The following is a 12602-nucleotide window of genomic DNA, read 5'->3' as shown; positions in this document are numbered from 1 at the left end:
ACCAAATAATTGCAACATAAAATCTATGAAGAAAAAAAACAATCGAATTCCTACCGGATAATACAAGAACATCAAACAAATGATTTTTTAAAAATTAATTAACTAAACCTTCTGAGTACTTCTCAGTTAGTTCCCCTAAAAATTTTTTTGGTCCCTTATTTTTCTAATGAGTGAAAGCCAAAAGTCCAAGTTATACATACACACATAAATATTTCCCCTCTGAATAAAACACATGATGTATGATATTTATGACATACCATGACATCATCTCTTTGTAGGAAACTTGGATAGGGAAAATTACTGCTAATCATAAAATTACCAATACACACTTCTCTCTATTCACTCTCATATACTCAACGACACTGACCCAATATGCCACTACAAAAGCTAGAAGAAAACAGAGGGCTACAAATTACGGTAATACTATATAAAAATTTGATTAACATGTAACTTTTCACTAACACTACTTACTGTCGTGTACAAGGAAACAGATTCCTTAGGGATCTGCAGCACAAGACATGGATCTTTAGGTAACCTAACAAAATTAAACTATGGATGTCATAAAGTCAATCAATCCAATTCTCCAGCTGTTTAAACAAATGGCTCCAATATTTAGAATATAGGAGCTCTCAATTCATCTTTACTAACCTAATGTACTCTCATCAGGTGCATGCATCAAGCCACCACAACTTCCTTCTTACAATGAAGGTAAAACTTGTTAAGCAAAATAGAACTCCCAGGGCTATTGTTCACTTGGATTATAAAATCCACTGCAAAATCTTCCATAACTTTACTCTCTGATTCATGAAATGGATGGAGGAGGCAGAGAAACATATAAATATAAAACATGCCTGACAACATCTCAATTGTAATTTGCCAATGGCAGGAGCAAAGGGGTCATTCTTTGGATGACAGAGTCATAAAAAAAAACAAAAAAACATTTTTAACCATTACAAAACTGGTCTATGCGCTCAAAAAATGTGAGCATCCACATCTCAACAAGTTATAGACTATGATCTAAGACAAGGTCTTGAATGCAGAATAAAATGCCAATGCTCTGCCTCCCTAAAGGAAACATACAACCCCATAACCTGCTGAACATCATCACACCAACGCCCGCCAGAGTGGATATTTTGAAAATTAAATCAGGAAATCATGATAAGTGCTAGCGGTTCCTCTAGGCCTCAGCAGCAGCCTTAGGTATTAGAGCAAACTCGAGCCCTCTTAACACTCAAAGAATAATGTTGATGTCATTATGAGGCTACTGATTCTTTGCACTCCGGACTAGTCATTCCTTGATTCACAACGCAATTCTTTCCCGCACCGCCGCAAAATAAAGAGATCTCAAGACAGAGAAGCCCTCGGGTACCCCCTTCTCTACCTCCAGCGGCTGCCGCTTTCTCCTCCCTCCGGCTCCAAGGTGGGGGCTCCAGAAGGTCCCGGGCAATTCCGAGCCCGGGCGGTGCTTGTTTGCCTGTGCACGGTAGCTCTGGCCAGCCGCTTCCTTTTCCAGTTTGCCCGAAGTGGAGCGCTACGGGGGACGCGAGGACCGAAGAGGGAGCTCGGGTGGCGACGCCGCCACTGCCGCCGCCTCTGGTATGTCAGGGGCCGGGATTGTATTTCGAAAGATCCGCCATTTTCACCTCGTCATCACCATCACAGCTCAGCAGCTTCCCCGACAGCCCGAGCCCGGGCCGCCGCAGCCGCCGCCGCCAGTAACCTCCCCCTTCCTCCTCCTCCCATCCCCAGCCCTCCCCTCCCGAGAGGCGCACACCCACATATCCGGGGAAACCTCCCGCCGGCCCCGCCAACCTTCAAATGCACGGGGAGATACTAATGTACACACAGCCCACGCCGAGACCTCTCACCCCACAACGAAAAATGGTGCTCCTGCGGGCCCGACAGCCACACCAAAGGAAGTCGCGCTACCTGCAGGATCCCCAGTCCCGCACATTTTTCTTCTGAAGAGCAAAAGCCATGGGGAAGGCGACAAGGACAATACTCTCGAATTCTTTAATTTTCAGAAAAGCAACTTGATAGAGGTGATGGAATGCGTTTTATTCACTGTGCCCATCTCTGACACTAAAAACATGATCAAGACCTTTCACGTCATTCACCAACTCTGACACTTTCCTCCTCTGTCAGCACTACTTTGACAGAATGAGCTATTTCCATATGCACGTCTGACCTTTCTGACACGTTTGTAAATTACAGGCACTGATCCTCATGTGGATACTATGGTCAAACAACCAGTTTTAAAAATAAAGTTCTTAATTATTTATCTCTCCACTTAATTTCATTTGATCATTTCTATGAACATTGTGACTTTCAATTTGTCTGCGATTGGTTTAAGACGTTAAAGTGCAACTACGTTTAAAATGTATTGATCCTATTCATGAATGAACAATTTCTAAAACAGAAAATTTACCTCTAAGCTAAAATTCTTTGCCACGTTTTTAGCATCTATGTCACCAAATTAAAAAAAAAAAAAATCTACCACTGTTCAATACAGTGAAACAGCTTGCTTTAGAACAAGACCCCAGTTACCCACCCACCCCTTCCAGCTCCTCTCATCATGCAGTTTAATAAATAATAGTACATAGGTATTTTTTAAATTATCAAAAACAACAAGAAAACATAAGCTGCAAGACTTCTGATAAGACCAGTATCTTTTTAAAAACTAAATTGGCTACCTTTGTTAATTTCAAAAAGATTTGATAATCACCCATTCAAAAACTTAATTTCTATACATTCAACTACAGCATAAGCTCTAAAAGACTTATCTGAAATGAGCAAACTGAATTTTAAGGTTCCGAATAGGGCCGCTCTACTGTCTTTTTTAGAAGTTAGTCTAAGAAGAGTGAGGTAGAAGTTGAAAAAGCCATTTCATTTCCTTACCTTGCTTGAATGGCAACTCCATATAAAAGTCAGTAGATTCAGGCTTAAACTAATGTTATTTACCACCCAGCCTAATCGCCGTCTCTATGCGTAGCCTGTTAGAGGCTGAGAGTATCAAGTCTTCCCAATGTCTTCATCTTTAAACTTTATTTCCCCACCGCCAGCCTCGTCCACCCGCAATCTTCTTGGTGTTTACCGTTGCTTGACCAAGCTAAGTCCCGGCCCGCTCCCTTCCCCCGTGCACCTCGGGAACATTATGACATTTGGCTGGTGGGCTTCGCGAGGAAAACGGACACACACGAAGAAGACACCATACAAAGGGGCGTAGGAAGACCCGGGCGGCGGGTAGGAGGGAAAGGAGGGGCTGGTACAAAATGACACAGCAGCAAAACCGGTTCCCAGAAATCCCGGGCCGACACCGCCGGCTCCTCCGGCCACGCAGTGTGCGTGTCAACAGCCGCGGGAGCCCTTCCTCCAGACAGCCAGGAAGGGCGGGCTGCCGGGTGACAGCCGCCCTCCCGGGTGCGGGCGGGAAGGGGCAGAGCCGGGAGGATCCTCCCGCCCCCTGCGGCCCGGGGGTGGGGTGCGGCGACCCCCAGCTTGCAGGTTCCCGCTCTCTGCGACGACCCACCAGCCCCGGCTCCAGGAGGGGGCGGTCCAGCGCCCTCCGCCCGCGCCACCACCCGAAGCGGGGGCCGGGCCCCTTCCCGCCCGCCCACCCAGATGCCCCCACCCCGGGGGCTGACACTTACCAAAGCCGGCGGCGCCGCCGCCTCCTCCTCGCGCCGCGCTCCCTGGGCTCCCAGCAGCCGCGGCGGCGGCGGCGCCTCCGAGACACAGACCCGGGTTTGTTCAAAATCACGCGCCCAGCGCCATTCCACCGCCGCATCCCATAATACGCCGAGCCCTCCCCGCCCGCGCGCCCCTCTCCGCCCGCCCCTCCACTCCGTCCGCCCCGCCTCCCCGGCCGGCTTCCTCCGCCCCGCCCCTTCCGCGGCGCCTGGCCCTCCCCTTAGCAACCCGAGCTCGCGTCATTCCGCAAGGTGCCGCAAGTACGCTCCAGCTCCACGTGACTCTGAGTGGGAGCTCTGTCAAAGCTTTCGCACGGAATGTTCCATCCGACTGAGGCTGGGAGGGGGAAGAGCGGGATCACACCTGCAGGTGTAAGGGCTTCCTCTTCTACCCTTCCTTGCTAGAAAGTCCGTGCTGCAGGTGCGATTTCCAGCATCCTGCTGCTGTTTGATGTGCTTGAGCGCGGAGGTGACCAATATTCGCAAATGCCAAATCTTTTCGTTTCTTAGGCACTAATTTTGTAGGGGTCACTAAAAAGCCCCTGGGAGAACACGCAGAGTTAAATTTATTTTGAAAGGGACTTGTTTGCAGTATACAGCTAAGACTAACACAATCAAAATTCTTTGTGTTTAGTCACCTTTTCCTTTTATTTTTCCTGCTATCCTTTATTATAAAATAAGAAAAGATACCCAAATTTGGAGTCATATAAACAGGCACTGAGAGATTATTCAGGTAATAACTGCTCCGTGTGAGACAAGAGCTACACAGAAGAAACAATAGAAAATACAAGAGTGTAATGTAAAATAGTGTGGTACAGTCGATAATTGCCAATGGAGAGAGGAGGACGTACAGGTCAACGTGAGAGACTAGCCCTGGAACACAGCGGAGGAGGTGAGAGGTAGTGGAAGCAGCAATCACTTTGGAATCAAGCAGTGCGGATTTTAAATTCTGGCACCTCCACTTATTAGTATATAACAGTTATCAAGTTTCTTTTCCCATCTACAAAATAAAAATAAAGCCAGGATTCTGAGGGTTAAATGAGGAGAGGAGTGTCAAGTAGCTACACAGTCTCTGCCTCAAATGTTCGTTCTACTCTGCCATGATCAACACCACCCCCCAACTCCCACCTCAAACTCAGTGGTTAGACTTTAGCAAGGCCAGTGACAGGAAATTAGCAAATCTTTGGAAATGGGAAGGTCTGTGGCCAGTGCACAGAACGTGAGAAAGCTGAATTATACACAGGCTTTGTTGGGGATCTGTAGGTGAGCCCCGTTTACAAGAAACCTTGAGAGTTAGTGTGACAAAACAGCCTCATGGTTAAATGATTGGTGGTACCATGGAGCACCTCTGGAAGGAAGAAGGGGAGTGAGATGGGGCACCCAAGCCCAGGGAAACAAAGAATCCGCCCAAAGGAGAAAACTTCCCACTTTATTCCACAAGGCTAGCATAACCCTGATACTAAAACCCAAGGTAAGCAGTACTTAAAAAAAAAAAGTGGGGAATTCTCTTCTCACTATGAATGTTACAAAGACAAAATTGAGTATTAAGATATCAAATCCAGTAATGTGGTAATAAAAAGAATCCACACCACGACAAAGTACAATTTATTCCAAGAACAGTGGTTTAACATTAAGAAATCTCATGTAATTTATTAAAGGAGAAAAGCCAAATGATATTCTCTAGGGATGCATTACATAATATTCAACAGCCATTTCTGAATTTAAAAATTCTTACTGAACTAGAAATGAAAGACCATTTCCTTAATTGGATCAAGATCATCATCAGAAAACAACAGTAGCATTATACATTAGAGAGAGTGAAATGGCACAAGCATTCACATTGAAGCCAGGGAACCCACAAAGATGCAGGGCTCTAGCAGCTATTACTTAACATTTTTCAGGGTGCCTTAGCTAGATGCAATTAAATAAGAGAAAAAAGTTTTAAATACTGGGAAAGAGAGCCTAAATGTTTCTTATTAAAAATAATCACACAGAGCTAGCTAGTGTTGTGGTTAATCGCTTGGCCTCTGGAGCCAGACAGCCTGGGCCCAAATTCTGACCCTGATGCTTAAGAGCTGTGTGATGTCGGGCAACTTCCTTTCCTCTTGCATGTCAGTTATTGCAACTTGAAATAGTGCATACATCATAAAGTAGTTGTGAAGATTAATGAGGTAGTATGTGTAAAGCATTTAGAACAGCACCTGGCATATGGTAAGTGCTCAGTGACTGAAAACTATTAATAATCAAAGCTACAACACAGCCTAACCTGTAATCTAATCTTTTACTTTTTGAAAGAAAGGATTTTAGCTCCTAAGAGCCACTGATTTTCAAAACATCTATATTTCAAAAGAGGATCTTTGCTTTACATTTATGTGATGGCTTTGCCAGATGAACTAAAAATATTCAGCAAATATTTGTTGGTCATCTACTAGATCCCAAGCACTGTTCAGGGCACTGGGAATAAAGTGGTGAGCAAGACAGCAGCTCTAGCCAAAGGAACTTTCCACAGTGGGGGGACTCTTCTATGGCCATACTATCTGATACAGCAGCCACCAGCCACATGTGGCTGTCAAGAAACGAAAATGTGGCTAGTGTTGCTAAGGAATGGGATTTTCCATTTTATTTGTCATTAAGTTTAAACAGCCACATGTGGCTGATGACTACAATATGGACCACCACAGTTCTAGAGGAAGCAACAGACAATAAACAAGTAGAAAAAAAATAGACCTTTAAAAATAAATAATGGGGGAATAACGATAGAAAAAAACGAAAAGGTGGTGTTATAGAGGAATGAGCTGGGTAGGACTCTCCATAGATAAAATAAATGCATTACTGGGCATCTATTGTGTGCCAGGCATACTGCTGGTTATAGGCTAGTGAATCATATTTTCTTAAACTAGGTTAGTTTCCAAAAGATTATTCAGAAGTTCCTTTGTTCATGAGTCCATTTGTCATTAAGTCCAGTTTTAGTTAGGCCTTCTGTGTCCCTGCCACTCAGAAAGGGTCACTCTAAGCTCTTGCCTTTTTCCCAGCAGTGAATGCTTGTTACTTGGTCCTTGCTAGGCTGATTGTGGGGAAGAGGGGAAGGAAAACAGCTTCTCTGCGGTGGGTCCTGTTCCAACTTCATTCTTAGGCAGGCTCCGTGTCCTTGGGTCTCCGTGACCCTAATCCTCCCTCAGCACTATCACCTCTAATGGTCTAGGCCCAACAGTTTCCAGTTCTCTCCCAGGATTCAAGGTTTTTCCCCTTTTTCCTATTCCTCCAGCTGCAATGGGTCTCCACATGTCCTTTGGGGGAAAAACAGGTTTGTTGCCTTCCTCCATCAATGGAAGTCTTTTGTTCCTTGGGCACAAGGTCTCGGCGTCTGGTTGCCTTTCTTGCAGTGGCAGCCACTCCTCTCCTCTAGGCCTTTATCACCCTGCAGCCTGTCTCTGTCTGCCACCCTGCTCCAAATCTTTGTCCTTGGTGCCCCGTGGAGGTCCCTGGAGAAGACCCTGGGAGTGGATGTGAACCCCCCTTATGATTGTGCCTCCCATGGGGTTCCCTGCCAGCCCACACTCCGTCTTTAGCAATTTATTTTAAAATTTAGCAGAATTCTTCTTTCCTGTTTGTATGGCTACACCATCTTCCTTCCCAAGCTCTGCCACAGATAACCCAGTGCTTGCATCTCATTTGTGTTTAGAATCACCTGTCTTTCCTTAGGTTTCAGGCTAGTTGTTGCCCTGTGACCTCAGCTCTTTGATTGGCTCAGAAAAAGTTATGATTTTGTACATTACTTAGATTATTGTGGTGGTGGTGAGAGCAATGCTTTTTCCAGCTCTCTATACTGAGGCAGAAGCTGGAACTCCTGCAGGTGTTATTTTATTAAGAGAATATGAGGGTCTCTATTGTTGACCCACAATTCTCATCACAGTTTTTACCCAGCATAGTCTTTCTACTTAGTCTCCTAATCCACCTCTTTCTAATTGTCTTTCTATTTCTCAGAGCTCTGGCTTCACAACCTAAGTTTCACTATCTTCTTCTGGTTATTGCCAGGGTTGGTGGCATATTCAGACCATCTTCACCTTACTGACATTAGTTCCTACTCAATCTTTGGATTTGTATACTCCTTGGTTTTAGTGACACCCCCAGAGAAGGGAGCTTTAGATGGACACACCATCACATTCAATGATGCTGAGATTTTCTAAGACTCCTATTTACTCAACTATGTTCTTTACTCAATTTAACAAATATTTTTTGAGCACTTACTAAATGCAAGGCACATAGTTCTGGGTACCAGGTAGTTTACAAAAATGAATCAGTCTATCACATCTCTTTTACCTTTCTCTCCACTTCCAATTCAACTATATGACCCCACTTGAAACATGAGTATATGGGAGCCAGCAGACAGACACAGTGGGCAGGAGATGGCATGAATGAAGCGTAAGGTTACAGTGAATCTAGAGATCAAAAGGGAAGAGGATCAAAACACACTCTTGAAGAAGGAGAAAGTGTAGCCTGTGAAGATCTATGGCCCTCTAAGGGGAAGGATAGGACCTGGCTGGGCACTGTCCTTAAGAGGACCTGCTGGCTATCCTGACACCGGAGGAGCTTTGGGGAAGCAGAACCATTGTGTTGAAACTTCTCTTCCTCTGAGGCTGGATGAGCATTAGCCTTTGAAACCACTAGAGAAGACAGAAGACAACTTAAACCATAAATAACATATAAATACGTAAATAAAAGCACTTAAGAAGACTAAATTCAGTATCTATACACGAGACTATGGAACAAAAAGCATAGTTTCATTCCCTTTTTAAATTGAGGTTTTACATTTAGTGAAATGCACAGATCTTAAGTGTACAGTTTGATAAACTTTGACAAATATATACACCCATATAAGCCCCACCCCTACCAACATATAGAACGTTTCTATCACCTCCTACTGCTTCCCAGTAAACTGCCACCCTTCCCAGGCAATTTCTGATTTTCTATCACCATAGATTAGTTGTATCACATTTAGAACTATGTGTAGATGGAACCATAATGTCAACCTCAAAAATAAAATAGTCAATTATTTTACTAGCAAATGAGTTTATTCAGGAATAAACTCATTTGCAATTCAGGACAATCAAGCTATGGCAAACTATAGGCCAGTCCAAGAATATTAAATGGAAAATTCCAGAAATAAACACTTCATACATTTTAAATTGTGCACCATTCTGAGTATCATAATGAAATCTCGTGCTGTCGCGCTCCATCATGTCCAGGACATGCATCACCCCTCTGTCCAGCTTAGTCAAGCTGTATACACTTGTATCCGTTAGTCACTTAGCAGCCATCTGAGTTACCAGGTTGACTGAGATGGTTCCACAATGCTTGTGTTCAAGAAACTCTTACTTTACTTAATAATGGCCCCAAAGCGCAAGAGTAGTGATGCTGGCAATTCGGATGTGCCAAAGAGAAGCTGTAAAGTGCTGCTGTAAGGTGAAAAGGTGAATTCAGTACAATAAGGTATTTTGAGAAGAGAGACCACATTCACATAACTTTTATTACAGTATATTGTTGTAATTGTTCTATTTTATTATTAGTTATTGTTGTTAATCTCTTACTGTGTCCAATTTATAAATTAAACTTTATCATAGGTATGTATGTATGGGGAATAAAAGAGTATATATAGGGTTTGGTACTTTCCCCTGTGGATAGGGGGGATGCCTATGTGAATTATTTTATGTCTGGCTTCTTTCACTCAGTATAGTGTTTTTGAGATCCATTCATGTTGTTCCATGTGTTAAAAACATAACAAATTCAAAATGGACTCGCTTTTGACAAGCCCCACAAAGCCTTTACACCTAACCATACTGTAGTTTCAGCCTCTCCCAGGAGTGGAATTTTAAATAAATCAGTCTGGATGGAATTCCCTGGTCAACACTAGTCAAGTAATCTGCTTGATAAAACTTCCCCTAAGGGAAGGTAACCTTGCCTGAAATAATCCATTCTTCTAATTTTCTTGTCCCACCCTCTTTCTGCCTTTAAAAACCTTCCACTTTGTAAAACTCCTTGGAGCACCTTTCTAGTTGCTAGATGGGATGCTACTTGTACCCAGGTGAACTTTTTTTAAAACACATGTGTCTGTAATTTTTTTCTTTTCAATGCTAAGTAATATTCTAGTGAATGAATATACCACACCTTGTTTATCCACTTTCCTGATGATGAACATTTGGGTTGTTTTCACTTGGTGTTATTATAAATAAAGCAGCTATAACATTTTTACAAAAGTAAACATATGAAAATCATTTTTTTTAAAAAAATTATTTTTTTAAATCATGATTTTAAAAACACAACATTGAAAATATATTGCAGGAGATTAAATATTGCTAAGTAGTCTAAATAGTGGAAAAAATATCTCAAATCACAGAGCAAAAAATGTAAAGAGAGAAATTATGAGGCAAAGGCAAGTCTCTTTGAAGATAATCCAAGAGACCTGAAATATGACTATTTGTAGTTTCAGAAGGAGAGAAAGGAACAGGTAAAAGAGAGATCACAATTAAACAAATAATAATAAAAAGTTTCCCTGAACTAAGGACAGACTTGCATTTGCAGATGAAAGGGGTCACTGAGTTTCAGCTAAGATCAATGAATAAAGACACACTTCGTATCTGAGGAAAACCCCTGTAAAGAGATCTTTAAAATTTCCAGGTGGAAGGAACAAGTTACCTATAAAAAGAAGAAAAACAAGAAGAACAAGGAGGACAGGGAGCTGGGGGAGCAAGAAGGGGAGGAAAAGGAAGGGGAGAAGTAGAAAGAGGAAGTTGTGGAAATAAACACAAAGAGTGACCAAATGAGAACAAGCAAAGGCTATTTATTCAGAGCTTTTCACAGCAAGGGAGTTGGCCACCATCACCTGTTTAACAGTGAGGCAAAGGCAGGCAGAGGAGTGGGAAAGCTTTGTAGTGGTAAAGCGGAAATGCAGGTGCGCCCTAATTAGAGGCTGTTGGCATAGGGAAGCTGTCAAGCAGCCTAAATTGAAGTGGGGTGTCCTATGTGATTGGTGAGGGGAACACACTTGGCTTTCGCTGCTGGGTCCTGAGTTAGAAGTAGGGGCAAAAATTTGAGAATCTGTCAGTTATTTATGGAGTAGTTGACATTTTGGGCTGATTGCTACAGTTGTTTGGCTTCCTGGGATGACTGCTACAGATTGTGGGTCAGAGCTTTATTTTAATATTTGGTCTTGCCATTTCTGTTTGCATATTCAGTCTCTCAAAGATAAGAAAGAAAGGGAGAAGGAGGAGGAGGAGGAGGGGGAGAGAGAGAAAGAGAGAGAAAGAGAGAGACAGAGAAACCGGCACTGGACTTTTCATCTAAAATCCTAGAAGCTAGAAGACTGGAGTACCATTTACAGGTCACTGAGGGAAAAAGACAGCCAGCAGCTCAGCCCAAATCTCATTCAGCTGTCAGGATGATAGAAAGATATTTGTGAATATGCAGATTCACAAATGTTACCCATGCACAGCATCTGAGGGATCACTTAGGAGTGAACACTACCACACAATAAAACAATCAGAACAGAGACCTCATATCAAGACAGGGAAGATGAAGAGAAGGGAAATTTGTGGTGAGTAATTTCTTTAAATGTACATAGCAATGTACGTAAATAATGACAAGGTCACTAGGAATTATAATAACACAAGTAGTAAATTAAGGATTGCTAAAATAGATACATTGCAAAGGAAAATCAAATACTTGGAGAAATGGAAAAGTACCAACTTTTCTTAGTGAAACCTAGGAATTACGTGGTGATAGAGGGGCAAAAGTAAATATGTTCTAAAGGTCTCAACTAGGAGTGAAGGGTGGGGAAGTAAAAATATTATGAGTCTCATTTATTGAGGTATAATAAAGAGACAATGGGGGACTAAAATGTCTAGAAGGGAGGAAATGGCTGAATACCTGTTCTCACATATTATTACAGAAAAAGTGTTTGATAGTGAATATCAGGAAAGGGAAAGCAATCACTAGTTAAATTGAAAAGATGACATACTTTTCTTTAAGCCTTAATACACCTTTCACACTAGTTAAATTTAAAGGAAAATGATATAGGACATGAAAGAAACACCCAGAATATGTGGCAGTACTCAGGAAAGAATTAGAAATAAAAATAACGTTTTAGTAATGAAGATTAAACTAAGAGGAAACCAGGAATAACTAAAAATGGCAGGTGGTATCTTAAGAGAGTTAAAAAGGAAGAAATTTTTTAAAATAAAAAAAGATGTGAAAAAAGAAATAAAAAGGTTTTGAGGAAAATGACTAATATTAAAGCTAGGTAAAGAAGATCTAACATATAGATAATAGTAGTTTCTGAAGAAACAAAAAGAAGTACAAAAATATAATTAAAGATAATGTTGTTGAAAAAAATTGAAACTACATATTGAAAAGGCACACTGTGTACCTGAGAAGATTGATCGAGAATGACCAACACCAGCATATAGTCTAGTAAAATTACCTGATATTAGAGGAGAAAAAATTGGGGAGCATTAGGCAAAAAGAGTAAGTGATTTATAAGGGAAAGAAAATTAGGCTCTCATGAGTTATTTTTCAAAAATGTTTTATGTCACAAGAATATGGAGTGCCATCCACACTTAAGATTCTCAAAAAGTGAATCAGGGTTTATTATATCTAACAGAACAGATTTTCAAACATAAAAGGCACAAGATGTTACGAACATACAGGAACATGCAAGAATATGGTCTTCATGAGCACTTCCTGAGAAACCTAGTAAAGAACTAGCTTCAGACAACCAAGATGGCTAGAGAGATATCAATATAAGAGCAGATGGTAAGCATTAAATATTTATTACTTATAGAACTAAGATGAAATAAAGAAAGTATTGTTTTAATGGCTATATGTGCTCATAATATAGACATACTAGAATTACAAAAA

At 41.9% G+C, this 12602-nt stretch overlaps 1 protein-coding gene across 6 annotated transcripts in view; it reads right to left on the bottom strand.

Annotated features, from left to right (window-relative positions):
• Positions 1–3828, bottom strand: part of LIN54 (lin-54 DREAM MuvB core complex component) — a 63178-nt gene extending 59350 nt beyond the window's left edge. The window contains exon 1 of one of the 6 annotated variants that reach the window (XM_074324238.1): positions 3651–3828. Coding sequence is in view for 2 of the 6 variants with exons in the window: in XM_019731329.2 (XP_019586888.1) it covers positions 2899–2920 (22 nt within the window). In the remaining 4 variants the exon portion in view is untranslated. Of the gene's footprint in view, positions 1–1381; positions 1718–2898; positions 3532–3650 lie in introns of those variants that run through there. The other 5 variants (XM_074324251.1, XM_019731329.2, XM_019731331.2 and 2 more) reach the window with 5 other exon arrangements.
• Between the last annotated feature and the right edge of the window lie 8774 nt (positions 3829–12602).

The sequence above is a fragment of the Rhinolophus sinicus genome, linkage group LG02, assembly GCF_036562045.2.
Source record: "Rhinolophus sinicus isolate RSC01 linkage group LG02, ASM3656204v1, whole genome shotgun sequence".
Classification (NCBI taxonomy): domain Eukaryota; kingdom Metazoa; phylum Chordata; class Mammalia; order Chiroptera; family Rhinolophidae; genus Rhinolophus; species Rhinolophus sinicus.
This window is presented reverse-complemented; position numbering and strand designations above follow the sequence as displayed.